Source organism: Arvicanthis niloticus, chromosome 18 (assembly GCF_011762505.2).
Source record: "Arvicanthis niloticus isolate mArvNil1 chromosome 18, mArvNil1.pat.X, whole genome shotgun sequence".
Taxonomy (NCBI): domain Eukaryota; kingdom Metazoa; phylum Chordata; class Mammalia; order Rodentia; family Muridae; genus Arvicanthis; species Arvicanthis niloticus.
In genome coordinates, this window is record NC_047675.1 from 32,092,069 (window position 1) to 32,112,543 (window position 20,475).

General features: G+C 46.4%; 2 protein-coding genes and 1 long non-coding RNA gene across 4 annotated transcripts; 1 reads left to right on the top strand and 2 right to left on the bottom strand.

Moving 5' to 3' along the window:
- Positions 1–2,577: 2,577 nt before the first annotated feature.
- On the bottom strand, positions 2,578–9,050 carry LOC117723198 (dipeptidase 2). The gene is made up of 11 exons (XM_034522663.2): positions 8,754–9,050; positions 7,654–7,968; positions 6,983–7,109; positions 6,539–6,666; positions 6,310–6,453; positions 6,008–6,077; positions 5,720–5,896; positions 5,312–5,396; positions 3,695–3,770; positions 3,045–3,180; positions 2,578–2,932 (listed from the first exon to the last, which is right to left on the bottom strand). Exons 2-11 carry the CDS (start codon positions 7,920–7,922, stop codon positions 2,687–2,689), a joined length of 1,458 nt encoding a protein of 485 aa, XP_034378554.1. The 5' UTR covers positions 7,923–7,968; positions 8,754–9,050; the 3' UTR covers positions 2,578–2,686.
- LOC143434969 (uncharacterized) lies at positions 8,146–10,804 on the top strand. 2 transcript variants are annotated; one of them, XR_013104875.1, is made up of 3 exons: positions 8,146–8,580; positions 9,278–9,439; positions 10,087–10,804. It is a non-coding gene; the product is annotated as an uncharacterized LOC143434969 (long non-coding RNA). The 2 variants fall into 2 exon arrangements; XR_013104876.1 differs by having other exon boundaries at positions 9,278–9,384.
- Positions 10,805–12,398: 1,594 nt separating this feature from the next.
- On the bottom strand, positions 12,399–19,806 carry Dpep2nb (DPEP2 neighbor). Its single transcript, XM_034522662.2, has 2 exons — positions 19,740–19,806; positions 12,399–12,980 (listed from the first exon to the last, which is right to left on the bottom strand). The coding sequence occupies exons 1-2, from the start codon at positions 19,804–19,806 to the stop codon at positions 12,694–12,696; spliced, it is 354 nt and encodes a 117-aa protein (XP_034378553.1). The 3' UTR covers positions 12,399–12,693.
- Positions 19,807–20,475: the final 669 nt, after the last annotated feature.

A 20,475-nucleotide genomic window follows, 5' to 3' on the forward strand; every position in this document is an offset into this window, starting at 1 on the left:
AGAGAGACCCTATCTAGAAAACCCTTTTTTTTTTTTTTTAAGGGAGTTGGGGTAAAGTGATAGCTCCAGGCTTAAGCAAGCGTATTACCTGGCTCAGAAGAGCCTCAGAAACATTTGTAACCCCAGTGATACTGAGGTAGAACAGAAGGACTGCTGGGGCTTTGAGGCCACCCTAGCTGAAAAAGACAAGCTGTAGGTTCAAGTTGAAACTGTGCCTTGGAGGAATGAGGTAGAGAAGAAAAGGGTAGGACATTGGTTGGGTAGGACATTGGTTGCTGTTTTCTGCCATTTGTCTCTGCGTTCACCTGCACAGGCACATGTACAAAACAAATAAATGCATTTATACACACACAGAGAGAGAGGGAGAGAGAGAGAGAGAGAGAGAGAGAGAGAGAGAGAGAGAGAGAGAGAGTTGAGAGTTCAAGGCCACTCGCTGCTATGACCTCTACTAAATTAGGACAATATCTCAAAAAAAAAAAAAAAAAAAGAAAAAAAGGAAAAGCATTTAAAATCTAGGTTAAGCCAGGCAGTGGTGGCACACGCCTTTAATCCCAGCACTTGGGAGGCAGAGGCAGGCAGATTTCTGAGTTCCAGGCCAGCCTGGTCTACAGAGTGAGTTCCAGGACAGCCAGGACTACACAGAGAAACCCTGTCTCGAAAAACCAAAAAAAGAAAAAGAAAAAAAAATCTAGGTTAAATAGGGTTACCCTTGAGTGTGGTTGAAACAAACAGTTTGAATGAACATGTCTTCAGAGGAGCTGCTAGCCAGGGTGGAACCAGTTCTTAACAAATTTATCTTACACTGTTTTTTCCAAACATACTCATTACAGCACAGGAATGGCAGACCTTTAAAAAACCCTTCTCATTTGTGGGAGGAGAAAATGAGAGGTCTCAACTGCAGCTAGCTCAAGGTTCTACCATTCTTATGGACATGGGCCACACATGCTGGCCTCCCACGACTCCCACTGGCTCCCCGGAAGCCAAGTGCTTTTACAGAGGCAGCTCTTCAAGGGGACCCAGAGCAGTGGCAGGCCAAGGCTCTGTCTGGGATGCATGTCTGGGATGCCAAGCAGAGAGTTGGGCCTCAGCCAGAAACAGGAAGGGATGAGAGGAAGGGCTCTGTAAGCAGGTAGGAAAAAGCAGAAGTGACTGACCAGTTCTGGTTTTCCCTGCAGCACCCGTGCCTCCCACAGTTCCTTCTTCCCCCGGATATTACCAAGTCCTCTACAAGGGGCATGCACAAGCTCAGATGGCCTGGCATGGAGAGACATACTGTCTGATTGGAGGCTACCGTGTCTATGGAGACGCTCCACTTCCCACACCTGCAAAGGCTGAGGAAGAGAAGGCGGCGCCCAGACGGGCTCCCAAGAGACAGCGAGTTCAGGAAGAGTCAGATCAAGATCTAGGGTGTCCCGGTGCAAAAATTCCTCGCCTGAAATTGAAGCATGGTGGCAAAGGGTAACCCCACAGAAGTCTGCTGCCTGAGCATCGCCAAAGAAAAGAAAGGCTGGTAGCTGCCTCAGAAGGCTGAGCCCTCTTCAGCAGTGGCCTCCGCTGACCACCAATGTAGTCAGGACCTTAGCTGCACTGCCTGCACCCTGTGCACCACCACCACCTGGTGCAGCCAGTGTTCATAACCATTGAGCCATCTCTAGCTCCTGGGCTTTATTTACTTTGAGTTTGGAAGACTGAATTAGGTCCTCATGCCTGTATGGTAAGGACTTCTCTGAGCCCCCTCCTCATCTCTTTTATTGTTTTTCTTCGGGGTCATGGGCCCATCTATCACAAGCTGGTTATACGTTCAAATGCCTACTCTTCCTGACTCTACCTCTCTAATGCTAGAGTCACAGGTGTGAATCTCCAAGACTGGTTTTATGTAATGTTGGGGGGCAGGGCGATCAAATCCAGGACTTCCTGAATGTTCTGTACCAACAGACCTACATCAGAAGCCTAGTATTAGGTCTTAATATTACCTATTATTATTGCAGTTGCTACTAATTTCTGCTCAGGGCTTGGGAGTAGGATAGAATGGATGTCTAAGTTGTTTGTACCTGGTAGCGAGGAACTTCCTGGGGTCTGGAGATCACCACATATAAGGCAGTCCAACCATTGAAGGCCCATGTCCTGACAGTCTGGGCTTTGTCCAAACCAGAATGAAAGTTATTCATGATCCAGTCAGATTCCCTTCTTAGGAATCTAAGGAATCTGAGGGATTGTGAGGTGGGACTCTTCAGTTCAATTTGTGGATTGAGCTACTAAAGCCAGGCACTGGTGGCGTGTGCCTTTAATCCCAGCACTTGGGAGGCAGAGGCAGGCGGATTTCTGAGTTCGAGGCCAGCCTGGTCTACAGAGTAAAAAGGAGATGAGATACTAAGAAGGACCCCAAAATTCAAGACGACTTTCCTGAAGCCAGACCCACAGCATTGGCTTCATCTTGTGCTGAGCCCAACCGTCTGGGTTGTGCAGGTCACTGCCAATGTCCTTGAGCGAGTGGTAACCAAAATGCCTAGTTCCACAGACCACCAGCGCAGGAAGCCTCTGTTCACCCAGTCCATTGCAGAGAAGGACACTCACATCTCTTTCTATGTCCAAACATTTACTTCTAGGAAATATTTGCTCCTGCACAAGCGGAGGGGCTTTCAGGGTACCAGAATGATATCTGAGAGGACTGGATATCCTCTAAAAGTCACATGATAAGGCCTAAGAAGGTTGCAACAATGGTGAGGCTTGGGACTATGTGGGGAGAGGATTCTGAGTGTGAGAACTTGGGTGATAACTTGAGTGTATGATGTTTTGGGGTCTCTGGTCCATTCTTTTCTGGATACTGTTTCTGAGGTTGCCGATGTGGCAAGACAGAGTGGCAAGCACCGTCCAGCTGCTCCTCTGGAATCGTGTCTTCCAGGGGACTTTGCCATTTGTTTTCCTCTCGTACCTGGAGATAACAGTTGGTGGTCAGCGGGTCTCCCAGGTCTCCTATGGCCCATTAGGTACGTGAGCTCCTATTCAGGCCCTTACACTTCTCTCTTACCCCCTTCTCTTCATACCTGTTCCACCCGTCTGAAGACCCGAAGCAGGTTTCCTCGAAGCACGCCTTGCAGCTCTTGTTCATTCCAGCCCCGTTTCAGCAACTCCTCAATCAGCACTGGGTATGTAGACACATCCTCCAGCCCCTGAGGGAACCTGTATAATCAATCACCAGCAGGCGAACCTCAGACCTGGTATCCTAATCCCAACTCCATACCTCAACTCAGCCAGGTGGTGGTGACCTATGCCTTTAATCCCAGCACTTGGGAAACAGAGGCAAGTGGATCTCTGAGTTCCAAGACAGCCCTGTCTACAGGACAGCCAGGGCTACACAGAGAAACCTTTTCTTAAAAAACAAAACCAGAAACAAACAAACAAGCAAAAAAAAAAATATGACAAAAGAGAACTCGCAGAGAAGATAGTTGTCCCCCCACCCGACCTTGCTGACATCTCTGAGGGAATGGACCGACCGGGGCTGGATATGGGTGTTATGTGCCATGAGCTTTCTCAGAGTAGCCTTAGTGGGGGCCTTGAGCTAGAGACATACAGGAGAGCACAGGAATGAGACCCTGGGGGTGGAGAGAGGTCGAATAAGCAAAGCCTAAAGGCTATGAGGACCCCGATGTGGTGAGAGCAGCTTCAGACAAGCTGCAGAGAGGTAAATACTCACTGCTGGGCACCATCATAATCTCCACCAATCCCCATGAATTTGGATCCAATGACTGCCCTGATGTGGTCAAAGTGATCTGGGGAGACAGACCGTCAGCAGTTTGCAGCTCTTAGGGAAAACATGGCCCCGGAAGTAGACTTGGCTGGTCCCCCTCCTCCTTTGTTCACAGTTTAATCTACTTTATTTCTTCCTGTACATTAAGCCACGAATTCACAGGGAATGGGCTCCTTCCCTGTTAGCTCACAGGAAGTGTGCATCTCTGAGTGGAGTAAGTTGATGCATCTATTGACCTTTCTCTTTGGCTTCCCTTTTTCTCTCTCCCCTCCTTTTTTCCTTTGCCCAGTTCAGGAAGTTATCTTGGCTCTGCTTCAGATGCTCAATCTGAACATTTTCTTAGCAAGGAACCTGCTCATCTACAACAGTGCCAGCTGCATGCTGAGTGGTACTGTACACAGTCTTGCCAGGGTAACGTTTAGGTGTTGCTGTTTGAACACTGGCCATCTCCTTGATGTACACAGTATCATTCTCCTTATAGATTTGTATATATGTGGCCAAAGGGACACCTCTATGTTCCTTTAAAGGTCTAGAGAGAGCTGGAGAGATGGCTCAATGGTTAAAAGTATTGCTCTTCCAGAAGACCTGAGTTGGGTTCAATTTCCAGCACCCACATGGTTATCTGTATTTCCAGTTCCAGGGGATCTGATGACCTCTTCTAGCCTCCGTGGGCACCAGGGGTAGATGGGGTACATAGACATACATGCAAGGAAAACAGCCACTTATATAAAATAGATTAATAAAAAAAAAAATCAAAACAAACAAAAGGCCGGGAGAAATTACAGAGGGTGCCCATCCCCTTCCTTTTGTGTTTCTTGTTTTGGTGAATTACTGAAAGATGGTTTCCATGGCCCTAACAGATCACTCTCTTTTTTTTTTTTTTTTTTTTTTTTTTTTTTTTTTTCAAGATAGGGTTTATTTGTGTAAAAAGCCCTGGGTGTCTTGTAGTGGTTTTGTAGACCAGGGTGGCCTCGAACTCACAGAGATCTTCCCACCTCTGCCTCGTGAGTGCTGGGATTAAAGGCATGTGTCACCATGCCTGGCATCAGATTTCCCTTCTTGTAGCTGGTTCTCCATATACCTGACACTTGAACTAACACAAGCAAGCCCTAGACTAGACTTCAGGTTGGAATGAAAGCATTTGAAAAGCCACTGATTTAGGTCATATCCAACCTAATTCATAATAGACTCCAGCCTGGAAAACCTGACGGGGCCTCTTTTTGAGACAGGGTTTCTCTGCATAACCCTGGCTATCCTGGAACTCACTCTGCGTTATCAGCTGGGGGGATCAGATCCAGGCCTTCCTAGGAGGCAAGCTCTCTACTCAACTGAACCACACCCTGATCTCCCATCATGGTATTTTTGGCTAAACTGTTAAGGCTGTGCAGTCACCCCCAAGGCTTCAGGTCAGACAGTCTATTCAGAAAGCCTAGGAGGAAAGTGTTTATTATTCTCTCAAACTCCAATAAAATTGTCTTTAAGGAAAAAAAAAAAAAGAGGAAGGAAGGAAGAAAAGAAAGGGAAAAAAAGAGAGAGGGGTAGGTTTCAGGGAAGGGGTCTCACCTGCCACAGTGGATACATTGGCTAACTGGTTGCATGGCAGCACCCCTACAGAGAAGGTCACCATCACGATGCCACCGTTTTTCTTCTGCAGGGATGGTCAAAGGGACGCTCAGCTAGGCCCCCCAGCATGCCTACCTATAACCCTCATAAGAAACCTTTGGGGGCCAAAGGAGACTTTACCTCCCTGGCTTTGTGTCAGTGAGGAAAGTTTGACCTTGATTTAGGTCAGTGTCTTGACCCTGAATTTGAGAGATGTGAGGATTTTATCTTCCCTACCCCAGGTTCAAGAATTTAGAGGGCATGGTTTATGGTTTTGTGGGGCAGAGAATGCTCAGTCTGAGGGCTAAGGGAATAAAGGGACAGGGGTTCAAATCTTGATTTAGGTTCTGGGGCTAGGAAGTTTCCCACCAGAAGCTGCAGGAGGTCATCAGGAAGATTCCGAGCATTTGGGCACAGGGCCCTAGCAGCTGAGTGAGAGAAGATCACAGGTGCTTGTGATACTTCCAAGGCCCGCCGGGCTGTAGCATCCGAGACATGGGACAAATCAATCATCATACCCAATCGATTCATTTCTGCCACCACCTTCTGTAAGGACAGGTTAGGAGGAGGGTGTCGGGGGTCCATGTACACACACCCTGCCACAGTTTTCATTCAGAAAAGGGTGTGTTTGTGTGGAGTATCGCTCAGAGTCTTTACCTCACCAAAGCTGGTCAGTCCTTTGACATTGCTGTAGAACGAGTGGACGCCCTTAGATGAGCTCTCCGCCCTGCAGGACAGGCAAGAGGCAAATTAATTGGTGGTCACACCCCTCCAAACTCTCTACCCTTGCAATCCCACAGAGCTCATTCACAGACCCAGGTTGACAAAAGGAAGAATCTCAGCCTTGCTTTTATAAATCCTCAAATACCAGCCCCCATATGTGAGTCTCAGAATACGAGGGAAAATCTTGGTCTTTGACCACCAGGGCAGATTTTTGCTTTGGAGGGCTCTGTGCTCACCAGGGTGTGTTGCAGGTGTGAGTGAGCGTCAGGTAGCGCACCCCCAGCAGGTAGAAACTTCGAAGCACAGCGAGGCTGTTGTCTATCGAGTGTCCACCCTCCACACCAATGAGGCAGGCCAGCTTCTGGGTGCTGTTCAGAGCTGCAGGCATAGGTCAGGTGATTATTTTCAAGGGCTAAAGTAGTAGCTTCATCCATTCCCCAATACCCTGGATAAGTCCACTTAACTTTAACTGAGGTCACAAGTTCCAGCTCAGAGTGAGAGGCACACATATTGCGAATGAGGTCAATCTGCTCCAGTGTGAGGCGCAAGGCATCCCGGTCCTGGGTCTGGCATGGTACATAAGCAGACCAGAACTAGAGACAAAGTCAGGGGTTGGTTTGTGTAGGGGAGCTACCTTGGCCTTTGCACCTGACAGACTTGTGAGGTCAAAGGCCACATGTAATGAATGCACTGCTTGTTCTTATTGACCTCTCTAGCCACAGCCTCATATTAGAACTTTTTCTTTCCTTGTCACTATGGTAACTGAGTTCCCATCTGACTGACTTCTCATTTCTGGGAAACCAATTTCTTCAACCTTTCCCAGCAGCCATGATGGCGTGCGTGCGTGTGTGTGTTTGTGTGTGTGTGTGTGTGTGTGTGTGTGTGTGTGTGTGTGTGTGTGTTTTGTACCTGGGCTCCCACAAAGCCATCTTTAAGCCTATCCAGGCTGGTCTGGCCATGGGTGAAGTTTCTCAGGTTAGCATCTTGTAGCCCATTCTGGTAAAATTGCCTCAGGACAAGAGGCATGTCATTATGGCTGTAGGAGAGTCAAAAAAGAGGTTAGGTCAGACAAAATTGCCTGAGTACTTCTGCCTGTGATCCCAATACTCAGAAGGCTAAGGCAGGAGGATCATTTAAAATTCCAGGCCAAGCCAGTCTAGGCTACTTCTTGTGAGTTCCAGAATAACCTGGGTATGCACAAGAGCGCCTGCTCGCGCGCGCACACACACACACACGCACACACGCATACATGCACGCGCGTGTGCACGCACACACATGCTCGTGCCAAATAGCTGTGCCTCTTTGGCTTCCAAGTCTAGCAGAACATGATTCTGACAACTACTCCCATCCTACATTGTTACCCAGACCATATTGAGATCCCCTAAAACCTGGGATGGGCTGGGTTGGTGCTCCCCACTAGAGAAGTGAAAGAGAAGGGCTACCCACTGATGATAGGAGACAGAATCTAGGTGTAGGTAGCAGGAGAGGACCTTTATTAGTCCAGCAGACTCAGAAGCCTCTGCACTCCAGATGTTCAACCCTGTTTCATTCTGACCAGTCCCGAAGCCATCCTTACGCACCCATCTATAAGCCGGAAGTCCTGCATCAGGGCTCTTGCGCGGTCTCGCAGGTCTGGGAAATTGGGGTTGCCAGAAGTGGTTGGAATGCTGGAGATGTCGGGCTTGGTGAGTACTCTGGGGATACTTGGTGCAGTGGAAGCACCAGAGAAACCTGGTTTTGTCTGGGTCCATATTAGAGGTTGTGAAGGCCCTAATAGCAACAGCACCAACAGGAACACTGAAGGCACTTGGCTAAGCACCCAATGACCATCGAGGCCCGTGAGCGACATCTTGCTCAAGGCGGAGCAAGCCGGAACGGATGAGGGTCGCGAAGACCTGAGAGGGACAGAAGGCAGTGATATAATCCTGACCCTCAATTCAAGCCACGCAGAGACCAGGTCTGGTGAGAAGAGGTTTGAGGTCACACAATTCAGAAACAGCCACTCCGTGTATAGGAAAGAGGCACAATACAGCCGCCAGGGGGAGCTACAGCCCTACTATCCCACTCTCGAAGGGCACTTCCGTGGCCTGTGCAAGCCGAGGCCTGCAGCACCCAGTCAGCTCCTGTCTGGGCTTCCTTTGTCCCATGTCCTCTTCCCTGTTTACTGTTCCCAGGGGACCAACACAGGTGGCTTCCTAGTTGCCTCTAGGAATTGTTCTCCAAGAAAGTAGACCCGTGGTGTTTCTTTCACAGTGAAAGGGCCTCAAGCCCTTTGCAGACCACCTCATGCCCTGACTACCTACAGCCTTCCCTGACCTCTTCAAGGGACACAAGCCCCAAGACACTGACCTCTCCACCTTATCTACCATCCTCTGAAGACTCCAGCCAGCAACTGGGAACTATTAAGAGCGCACAACTGCATGCCCCAACCCTATTCAAGGTGAGGACTGCTCTCCTCCCTCAGCAGATGCTGTACCTGCCCAGGACTCTCCTATTGACCATCTGAGGTGAGAACAGAGTGAGTAACTGAGTGCTTCAGGGAAGACTTAGTAGCACAGGAACAAAAGTCTGTCAGCTACAGAGATGGAAAAAAAGAAATACTTTCCAGGGTAGCAGAGCCCCCGCCCCACCCCCCTTCATCTCAGCACCTCCCTCCCAGGGCTGCAGGCTGACCTCCTACCTCAGTGTGGGAGCCGGGTCAGATGTATGAGTCCTCAGGCCTGGCACTTGTGTTCAATGGCTCCACACCCTTTATCTGAGGCGCTTGTGGTCTGAGTGCTCCCAGAAACCTCAAGGACTTAGTTCCTGTCCTTGCAGGCTCCACCCTGTTTCCAGCCTGAGCCTCTTTCCCTCTCTGCTTTCTCCAGGAACAGCCCCAGCTTCACACATGCACACACACATCACACACACACCACAATCACATATAAGAGACACCACATACCACATATAACACACGTATAACATCCCCCCAAATATGTACACATACCACTACCCCCCCCACATAACACACCACACACACATACACCACACATGTACACATAACACTGCTCCCCCCATACACACATACTGGCCATGTATGTTTTTATAGAAGTTCTGTTCCTTAAAGCAGCTTTAGGATCTGTGGTTACACTTCATTAGAAAACTTCTTCTGCTCTGATCCCTGGCCCCCACTGGAGAGGACCCTGTTTTTGCAACCTTCCTCAGGTAGCCTGAAGACTTGGAGATGTTAAGAAGCCCTCTTGAAAAAAGGAAACGGAGTCTGAACATAACAAACGTCCCAGAACTTGAAAGGCATAGGCAAGTGGATCTCTGTGAGTTCAAGGCCAGCCTGGTCTGCATACTGAATAGACCAGATAGAGTTACAAAGTAAGCCCTGTCTCAGATGAATAAATATATTTGAATTTAAAAAGGAAATGAGCTAAGTCTTCAATAAGGAGACAGAAATCTTGGACTACTCAGGATTTGTGTTTTCAGGACTGCATATTAGTGTGTACTATCTGTAATACTGCTGTGCTAAAAGCAGCCAGCTCCTTGCCTGCTACAGCTAGTAAGTAGGTTTCATTGGTAGGCCCACTATAGAATGTGTATTCCTTTGGGGCTGTACTTCAGACCAAGGTGTTCTTTGCGGGATTCAGACATGACTCCTTTCCTTGCCCTCCCCCACTGCCACTTTCGTGCGGCCAAGTTGACAAAGGGGAAGAGAAACTCTCAGGTTTCCCGGTCTCCCTGTCACCATTGTAGGTTTGAGGGTAAATATCATGCTTGTTCTGTTCCTAATAAGCCCCGGGAAGTTGAAGGATGTAACGAATACAAATAACGACGGCTTGAAGAGAGAGCTTGGTGCTTAAGCCATTGGGCTGCTCTTCCAGAGCGCCTGGGTTTGATTCTCAGACAAAATACCCATACACATAAATAGAATAAAATCTTAAAGACAGACAGAAAGAAAGAAAAAGAAAGAAAAAGAGGTGATGACTTAAAAGTGTCTTCCTCATTCCTATCATTTTTTGACGCAGGGTTTCACTGAACCTGAAGCTCACCACTTCGAAGACCCTGACTGACCAGCAAGCCCAGGGACCTTCCTGTCTCCATCCTACCCTCTCCAATGCTGGGGTTAGAGGCTGCTGTGCCTGACTTTTTAGCTGTGTACTAGGGATCCAAACTCAGGTTCCCATGCTTACACGGCCAGCACTTTACCAATATAGCTATTTCTCCTGCCTCTGCTACAGATTATGATGTTTATTTATTTCTCTGTATGTCTACAGGTGTGGAGGTCAGACAACTGGCAGGACTTGGGTCTCTCCTCTCACCATGCATGACTCAGAGATCTAGCTCAGAGTGTCAGAGCTGGCAGCAAGCACCTTCACCTGCTGAGCTTTGAGGATTTTGTTTCTAAAGGATTTTTAAAATTATTTTAAATTATTTTATGGGTATGAGTTTTAGTTGCATGTTTGTCTACCACATGAATCCCTGGTGCTCCCAGAGGTCAGCAGAGGAAATCGGATCCCCAGAGACTGGAGTTATAGATGGTTGGGAGTCACCACGTGGGTGCTGAGACTCTAACCCTGGTCTTCTTGAAGAGCAACAAGTGCTATCGACCTCTGAGGGATCTCTCTAGCCCTGGCCCTATTTGAAGCAAATCACAGGGCTGGTATCTAGTTCAGCAGTAGAGGGCTTACCTAGAATGTGCAAAGCCCTAAGCCTGTACAATAGCTTCAGGGATAAGAAGAAATAAAAAGGTTAAACAAACCATAGATGCGTATTTCATTTATATGGAAACATTTTTTCTTAGAAAGTCGGGACTCTTACAAAGCAAATCACTAGAAAGGCGTCATTAAAAGCTCATAGTACCTTTTCTGATGTTATCTGTGTGTGCGTGCGTGCGTGCGTGCGTGCGTGTGTGTGTGTGTGTGTGTGTGTGTCCGTGTATGCACCTGTACATGTGCTATGGATGAACGTGAGGTCAGAGGGCACCCCGTGGGCATTAGTTCTCTCCTCTACCATGTGTGATTTGGGAGTCAAACTCAGGCTTGGTGGCAGGTGCCTTTACCTGCTGAGCCAGTCTGCCCTTCCTAAAAAAAAATAATTTTTTTTTTTTTTGAGAGAGAGTCTCACTCTGTACCCCAGGCTGGTGTGGAAGTTACTATATAGCCCAGGCAACTCTCAAACTCATTTCGTTTACCTTGCCTCAGTTTCCCAAGTGCTGGAATTACAGGGGTGTGCCACTATACCAGGTGTCACAAAGCATCTTTATTGTCCTAAACTGTAATGTTCAAATCTCCACGATTGCCCCCTTTCTATAACTATTTGGATTTTAGTGTAAAAAAATGATGTATGATGATGAATGGGGTTTTGGTTTAGTTTGTTGTTCTAGAAAAAACTGATTCTTTGCAATCGACTTGTTGAAAAAAATTACTAGTTTTGCCTTTGGCATTTTCCCATGGTTTTGAGTTTACAAGTTATGCCCTATGGCATCTGATGTGTTCCTCAGCTCCTTGTTTCTCCTATAAACTGGTATACTGGGAAAGCTTTTATTTACTTGTTTATTTAGAAGCGTGTACGTTCTGTATTACCCATCCTGTCCTTAATTTGTAGCTTAAGCAATCCTCCTTCGTCAGCTAGGGATACCTATAGGCCTGAACCCGTGTGGCCAGTTATAGGAAGGGGTTTTTGTTTTGAGACAGAGTCTGATTATATATCCTTGGCTATTCTGGAACTCACAGAGACCTATCTGCTTCTGCCTCTCAAGTGCTGGAATTAAAAATATGTGCCACTATGCCTGGACTATAGAAAGCTCTTAAATATTGTATTCCCAGGTCTTCACCTTAAAAGCTTTTGTTGAGTTGGTATGGGTATTTAAATATCTCATTCTCCAAAGTAGGATTCAGAAAGAAGGTGTACCCAAGGGTTCCTTGTGGGCACATGACTTTAGAAACTTAAGAGTTTCTCTGTGAAGGAATTTACTTTAAGGGGACAGGAAGGCTTGAGGCTTGATCTTTGGCTTCAAGTCAAATCATTCTGTTGGGCAGAAGGGACCTCCCCTGCCCCCAGTGCCAGAATGACCTGAAATTAAAGGAACATGTAGGCCTTGGGTATGGGGTTGGGGACAGGTTTGCTGGACTTTGTCCACAGTGTTCTTGCCCCAGCTAGTGCGTCTCCCTGGGACTCTTTACTCCGTCTCCTGAGACCTTAACTACTAGTTAAGGAGATTCTTAACTAGATTCTTCTAGTTTTAGAAAGTCCAGCCACTCCTGGCATGTGCTGCTGGCTGCTGGTATGGTTCAGAGCAGAGTCTAATCATAGAAGCAGCCCCGGTTTGGTCCCTCTGTATCCTCTTTGCGCTTGTCTCCTTAACTCAGCAGACTGCCTTTCTGCTGCCCAAGAAGAGAATCTAAAGGACTGAGAGAAGCGCAGTCTGTTCAGTGCAGCTCTACTCTGAGGCTCCTTGCTCATGGCTAGATAGCATGCAGGTGGGTTCTTGACTGCAGAGAGTGCAGGCAGAGCTAAGGTCCTGACTACATTGGTGGTCAGCGGAGGCCACTGCTGAAGAGGGCTCAGCCTTCTGAGGCAGCTACCAGCCTTTCTTCTCTTCGGCGATGCTCAGGCAGCAGACTTCTGTGGGGTTACCCTTTGCCACCATGCTTCAATTTCAGGCGAGGAATTTTTGCACCGGGACACCCTAGATCTTGATCTGACTCTTCCTGAACTCGCTGTCTCTTGGGAGCCCGTCTGGGCGCCGCCTTCTCTTCCTCAGTCTTTGTAGGTGTGGGAAGTGGAGCGTCTCCATAGACACGGTAGCCTCCAATCAGGCAGTATGTCTCTCCATGCCAGGCCATCTGAGCTTGTGCATGCCCCTTGTAGAGCACGTGGTAATATCCGGGGGAAGAAGGAACTGTGGGAGGCACGGGTGCTGCAGGGAAAACCAGAACTGGTCAGTCACTTCTGCTTTTTCCTACCTGCTTACAGAGCCCTTCCTCTCATCCCTTCCTGTTTCTGGCTGAGGCCCAACTCTCTGCTTGGCATCCCAGACATGCATCCCAGACAGAGTCTTGGCCTGCCACTGCTCTGGGTCCCCTTGAAGAGCTGCCTCTGTAAAAGCACTTGGCTTCCAGGGAGCCAGTGGGAGTCGTGGGAGGCCAGCATGTGTGGCCCGTGTCCATAAGAATGGTAGAACCTTGAGCTAGCTGCAGTTGAGACCTCTCATTTTCTCCTCCCACAAATGAGAAGGGTTTTTAAAGGTCTGCCGTTTCTGAGCTGTAATGAGTATGTTCAGAAAAGCCGTGTAAGATAAATTTGAAATTTGTTAAGAACTCTTCCCACCCTGCTTGGGAAATCCTCTTAGGACCTGTTTATTAGAACTTCCTGTTTTAACCACACTTGACTCTAGCCTGATTTTAGCTAGATCTTGAATATTTTTTTGGAGACATTATCCTAATAAAGGCCATAGCTGCAAGGCTGCAAGTGGCCTTGTACTAACACACACACACACACACACACACACACACACACACACACACACAGAAAGAGAAAGAGGGGGAGGGAGGGAGGGAGAGAAAGAGAAAGAGAGAGAGAGAGAGAGAGAGAGAGAGAGAGAGAGAGAGAGAGAGATATCTATGCAGACTCACAGGCCAGAGGAGCTTGTTCAGTGTTCTTTCCTGTCACTTTTCTTCCTGTCTTTGAGGCAGAGTATTTCCTTGAACCTGGGACTCGCTCCCCCATGCCAGGCCAGGAATCAGCAGGGCCCACAAACCTCCCTTTCTTATACCCACACACCTTGCATTACAGGTATTCATGAGACCATACCCAGCTTGCTACAAACTCAAGTCCTCACAAATGTATAACAAGCATTCTTAACCATCAAGCCATCTCTGCAGCATCCCCACCCCCTCCTGAGGCAGTCTATGTTGTCATGACTAGTCTGTAACTCTTGGGCTCAAGCTGTCTTCCTGCCTTAGTCTCCCAAGTAGTGGGGTCTGTAGGCTTGATCCACTGTCCTGCTCTAATGCCAGATACCAAGAGCAGACAAGAGGTCAAGAGCCAAACTCCAGGGGCTAAGTTTACTCTCAAAGACACTTTTTGTATTGACCCAACTTCTGGGACACCCTTTTCTTATCTTCCCACCTCCATCTCAGAAGTACCTGCAGCTTCTCCATTCTTCCCATTTGTTGGACAGCATCCTTTCCTCTGGTACTCACCAGCTCAGACTGGCATGTGTCTGATGGTGGCCGACATGTGTATTTTTTATGACGTATTGGTAAAGTACCTGGATCTGAATGAGGCTTTATCAGATATCTTTAACAGATCTTTTCCACGGCGTTCTATTTTTTCATTTGATAAGTAAAACACACTTGGTTTTAAAAGTTTTTGTTTGTTTTTCCAAGACAGGGTTTCTCTGTGTAGTCTTGGCTGTCCTGGAATTCTTGTAGACCAGGCTGGCCTCCAACTCAGAGATCTGTCTGCCTCTGCTACTGAGTGCTGGGATTAAAGGCGTATACCAAATCACTGCCCAGCTAACTAGTCTTTAACTTTTAAAAGATGTATTTAATTTATTTGTAGGAGTGTTTTGCTTCCATGTGTGTCTCTGCACACCATGTATACCTGGTGCACAAGTAGGTCAGAAGAAGGTATTAGATTCCCTGAACTGGAGTTATGGATTGTTAGAAACTGTCATGTGGGTGCTGGGAATTGAACCTGAGTGGTTTGCAAGAGCAATAATGTGTTCCTAAACACAGGGCCATCTCTCGAGTAGCAAGACACTTGGTTTTATTCTGAGTCTAATCAAGAATCTTAAAACTGGAGAGATGGCTCAGAGGTTAAGAGTCTGTAACCTTGCAGAGGACATGAAGTGCTCTCCTAGAGCTCACAGTCACCTGCATGTCTGCGTTTAGGGCTTCTAGCTTCTGTGGGCTCCTATATCATGTGACACACATAAACTCATGCAAGCAGTAAATACTTTCATCCTTTTAATCTTTCTCTATTTATCATCTATCATCCATCTATCTATTTATCAATTATCTATTATTTGTCTATCCATTCATTTATTTATCCATTATCTATCTGTATGGATATTTTGCCTGCTTATATGTCTGTGGGTGACTGATGACTGGTTAGAAAGAGGGCATCAGATCCTCCCAGTCTAGATTTACAAACTCTTGGGAGGCACCATGAGTTCTTGGAACTGAACCCAGGTTCTTTGCGAGATAGCTTTTAACTGCTGAACCATATGTATAGCTCTGGTAAAGATTATTTTAAATAGATTTATTTTATTTCATTTTTAATTGTGTGTGTGTGTGTGTGTGTGTGTGTGTGTGTACATGAGTACAATGACTACAGAGGACAGAGGCATCACAGTCTCTGGAACTGGAGTTATAGGCAGTTTGTGAACTGTCCACCTTGGATGTTGGTAACTAAATTTGGGTCCTCTGTAAGAGTGGTACTGTTGAGGTGCAGGCCATGCCAGTCAGGAGAACAGATAGGGATTCTGCCTGTCTGCCTATGCCCTCTGTTCTCTTCCCAAATACCCAATCTGTTGCCACTTCTTCCTGCCACACTCCCCCCTCCCCCCGTTGCTGTGCCCCTGCCCCCACCTGAAATGGATATCTGCTGCTCAGGTGTAGGCCAGGCTAGTCAGAAGAACAGGTAAGAGGCCTACCTGCCCTTGGAACCCTCTCCCCCATCCCAAAGACCCTACCCACTGCCACCCCTTCCTGCCCCCACTTCCATGCCCCACCCCCACTCCAGTGAATGACTGCTCACGCAGATGCCAGCCACCTCACTCAGAAGAACAGTTTGCAAGCCACACCAGTTAGAAGAGCTCCAGCCCCAAACTCAGGCAGAGACGTCCAACTGGAGCAGAGTCTACACCAAAGACTATACTACAATTCCAGATAGGTGGGCCACCTGTGAACCTCCTCCACTCTCCCAATGCCCCTCCCCCCAATATCCCAATCCCCACTTCCCTTCTCATCATTATGTCCCACCCCACCCCCAACCTCCAGTTTAGGCAGAGACTCCCTGATGGACCAAAGGCTACACTAGCCACCAGAAGTCCAGCCTCCAACTGAAACAGAGATTTTATGCTGGACCAAAGATCGTGCTGGCTGCCAGAAATCCAGGCCACAAAGATCAGAAGATCAAAGAGGAAACAGAAAGCAAGGAACAAAACACCCAACCAACAAAGACAAACTCAGAATTTGGCACCTAGATCTATAATCACTCCAAACCCAAATGCCTAAACACCAGTCTAGACACCAAGAGCGAAATCAACAACCGCCAAGGCAGAATGTTACCAGCAGAGGCCAGCTATCCTAACTACAGCAAACCCTGAATATTCCAACACAGCTGAAGCACAAGAAAATCAACTTAAAACAAACTTTATGAAGATGATTGAGGTCTTTAAAGAGGATATGAATAAATCCCTTAAAGAAATCCAGGAAAACAGAAACAAACAATTAGAGGAAATGAATAAATCTTAAAGAAAACCAAGAAGAAACAGTTGAAGGAAAGAAATCAAACAGTTCAAGACCTGAAAATGGAAGCAGAGGCAATAAAGAAAATACAAACTGGAGGAATCCTGGAGATGGAAAATCTAGCCACAAATAATAAAAAATATCTTGGGGGTAATTCTAACTACAAGTGAAAGACCTGTGTGACAAGAACTTCAAATCTTTGAAGATAGCAGAAGATGGAAAGAGCTCCCAAGCTCCTGGATTGGTCGGATTAACTTAGTTAAAAATGGCCATCCTACCAAAAACAATCTACAGATTCAACACAATTACCATCAAGGTTCCGGTACAATTCTTTACAGACCTTGAAATGATATTCAACTTTATATAGAAAAACAAGCAAACAAACAAACAAAACCCAGAATAGCTAAAACAGTCCTATACAATAAAAACTTCTGGAGTTATCACCATCTGTGGTTTCAAAGTTAAAAGCTATAGCGTTAAAAACTTTGTACTATTGGCATAAAAACAGACAGGTTGATCAATGGAATCAAATCAAAGACCCAGATATAAATCCACTAATCCTTAATAAAGAAGTTAGAAATATACAATGGCTGGGCAGTGGTGGTGCACGCCTGTAATCCCAGCACTTGGGAGGCAGAGGCAGGCGGATTTCTGAGTTCGAGGCCAGCCTGGTCTACAGAGTGAGTTCCAGGACAGCCAGGGCTACACAGAGAAACCCTGTCTCAAAAAAAAAAAAAAAAAGAAAAAAGAAAAAAAAGAAAGAAAGAAAGAAAGAAATATACAATGGAAAATGGAAAGCATCTTCAACAAATGGTCTAACTGAACGTCCCATGTAGAAGAATGCAAATAGAGCCATAACTGTTGCCCTGCCAAAAATGCCAGTGTAAGTGGATCAAAGACCTCAACATAAAACCAGTTACGCCATACCTAACACAAGTGGGGAAAACTCTTAAACGTATTAGCACAGGAGACAACTTCCTGAACAGAACACCAATAGCACAAACACTAAGGTCGACAATAGATGAGATTTCATGAAACTGAGAGGCTTCTGTAAACCAAAGGACACTGTCAGTAAGACAACACAGAAGCCTACAGACAACATAGAACGGGAAAATATTTTCATCAATACCATATCTGAAAAAGGGCTAATATCCAAAATACATAAAGAACTCAAGAACTAGACATCAACAAACCAAATAATCCAATTAAAAAACAGAGTACAGATCTAAACAGAGAATTCTCAACAGAGGAGTCTCAAAAGGCTGAGAAGCACTTATAAAAAATGGTCAGCATCCTTAGCCATCAGGGAAGTATAAATCAAAACAACTTTGAGATTCCATCATATACTGGTCAGAATGACTAAGATCAAAAATCAAAAAAGAAAAAAAAGATAAAAAACTTTGTACGGCTGGAGAGGATGTGAAGCAAGGGAAACACTCCTCCATCACTGATGAAAATGCAATCTTGTATAGCCACTTTGGAAATTAATATGGCAGTTTCTGTGAAAATCAGGAATCAATTTACCTCAAGACCCAGCTGGGGGTCTTGAGCATATACCCAAAGCACACTCCAGCCTACCAAAAGAACACTTGCTCAACTGTGTTCACAGCAGTGTTATTCATAATAGCCAGAAACTGGAACAACCCAGTTGCCCATCAACCAAAGAATGGATAAAGAAAATGTGATACGTTTGCACAATATATTATTACTCAGATGTTAAAAAAAAAATGACACTGTGAAGTTTGCAGGCAAATGGATGGAACTAGAAAAAAAAAAATCCTGAGTGAGATAACCAGACCCAGAAAGACAAACATGGTATGTACTCATAAATGGATATTATCTGTTCAGTAAAGGATAATTATCGTAGACCTAGGAAATCTAAGTTACAGGAAGGGCTCAAGAGGAGATGTGTGGCTCTCCCTGGGAAGGGGAAGTAGAATAGATTTCACTGGTAGACTGGGAGTGGGTAGGGATGGGAACAGGAAGGATCAGGTCGGGGAAGGGATGGAGGGAGAGAGTAATGGGAGAGATGACTGGATTTGGGGGGTCATTTAGGGGAAGAGGTAGAAACCTAGTACAGTAGAAACTCCCTGGTGAAGACCCCTAGTAATGGGGGATACAGAACCTGAACTGTCCATCTTTTGTAACCAGGCAAGGCCTCCAGTGGAAGGACTGGGACACCACCCAAGCCACAAAACCTTCAACCTACAATTTATCCTGCCTGCAAGATGTGCTGGAGAAAGGGTGGTGCAAAACATTTGTGAATGACCAACCAATGACTGGTCCTACTTGAGACCCACGTTTCAAGAGCGAGCCCATGCTTGACACTGATTGGAAAGCCTGGATAGCCCAGAGACCTAAGATAGAACCAAACACAAGGGACCAAAAAATCAATTAAATGATTACTAGTAATATTTTATGATACTTGTAGACCCTGCAGTCTACATTACTGTCATCTGAGAGGCTTCATCTAGCAACTCGTAGCAGCAGATAAACAGATACTGAGACCCACAGCCAAACATTAGGCAGAGTTCAGGGAATCCCTCAGAAGAGGGGGTCCTGGATTGCAGGAGTCAGAGGAGTCAAGGACATTACAAGAAAATGGTCCACAGAACCAACTAACCAGGGCTCATGGAGATTCACGGAGACTGAAGTGACAATCTGGAAGTCTGCATGGGTCTGACCTAGCTTCTCTGAATATATGTTATGGTTGTGTAGCTTGGTGTTCTTGTGAAACTCCTAAGAGTGGGAACAGGGGCTGTCTTTGATTCTTTTGCCTGCTTTTGGGGCCTGTTTTCTCCTACTGGGTTGCCTCAGCCAGCCTTGATTATGAGGGTATGTGCCTAGTCTTACTGTAACTTGTTATGCCGTGTTTAGTTGATATTCCTGGGATGGGATGCCTGCTCTTTTCTGAAGGGAAATGGAGAAGGAGTTGGCTCTGTGGGAGAGGGGAGATGGAAGGGGTAGGGTGGGGTAGATTAGGCGCTTTCTAATCAACAGTTGCCCAGAGCTGACATATTTGGCCTCAGTATTGAGCATGAATAGTTGGTCTGTGGGTCAGTGTTGGAACATTTCTTCTAATCATGACTAGAGAAATTCTGAGGGGTTACAGACAAGCCTAAGAGGAATATACAGTCCCCAGTGAAGTTACATGAACCCCAAAGGGTCTTTGTGCAGATAGATGCCTGGTATAGACTTACTTGAATAACAGCCTTCACAGGGGACAGAGGACAAGTTAGAGTTAATATAAAAGATTCGATCAGTCATTCTCAGACAGGCAGACTTGTAAGTCGTATAGAAATAAGGAAAATTTTCCTAAAGGATCCAAGTTGCTGTAGCTATATTGCCATGGAAACTAAGGGCTGTGATGTCATCACTACCTTCTGAGGTCACATATGGAATCTGTGACTTGAGGGATAGTCTTCCAAGCTTTGAGGTTTAAGGGGAGCAGGTCAAAGGCAGAAAGGCACCCTGTCAGGGCTCTTCCACCTAGCCTACTTAAGTAGCTTGCTTAAGCACCCCTGGGTGAGCACAGCTCCAATTGCTCCTGAAGGGCACAAGAAACACAAACTCTGATATTGGTCAGAGTGAAGTTTAATCTAACATAGCAAAACTGTATGGACTTCCTTGGCCCTAAGCAATAGGAAGGCAGACATTTGGGGGATTAGAGAGCCAGAGAGAGTGGATATGGAGTTGCATATCTTCAATCCCATCTCTTGAATTTGCTGCTAGGCAAGGCAACGTAACCTGAGCACGTGTAAATGGTATACCAGTTAGCAAAAATAAAAAGCTGGGGCTGGAGAAATGGCTCAGGAGACAAGAGCACTGACTGCCTGTCTATAGGACCCAGGCTCAATTCCCAGCTTCTATGTGAAGACTAACAACAGCCTGTAACTCCAGTTCCAAGGGGATTCAACATCTTCTTCTGACCTTTGA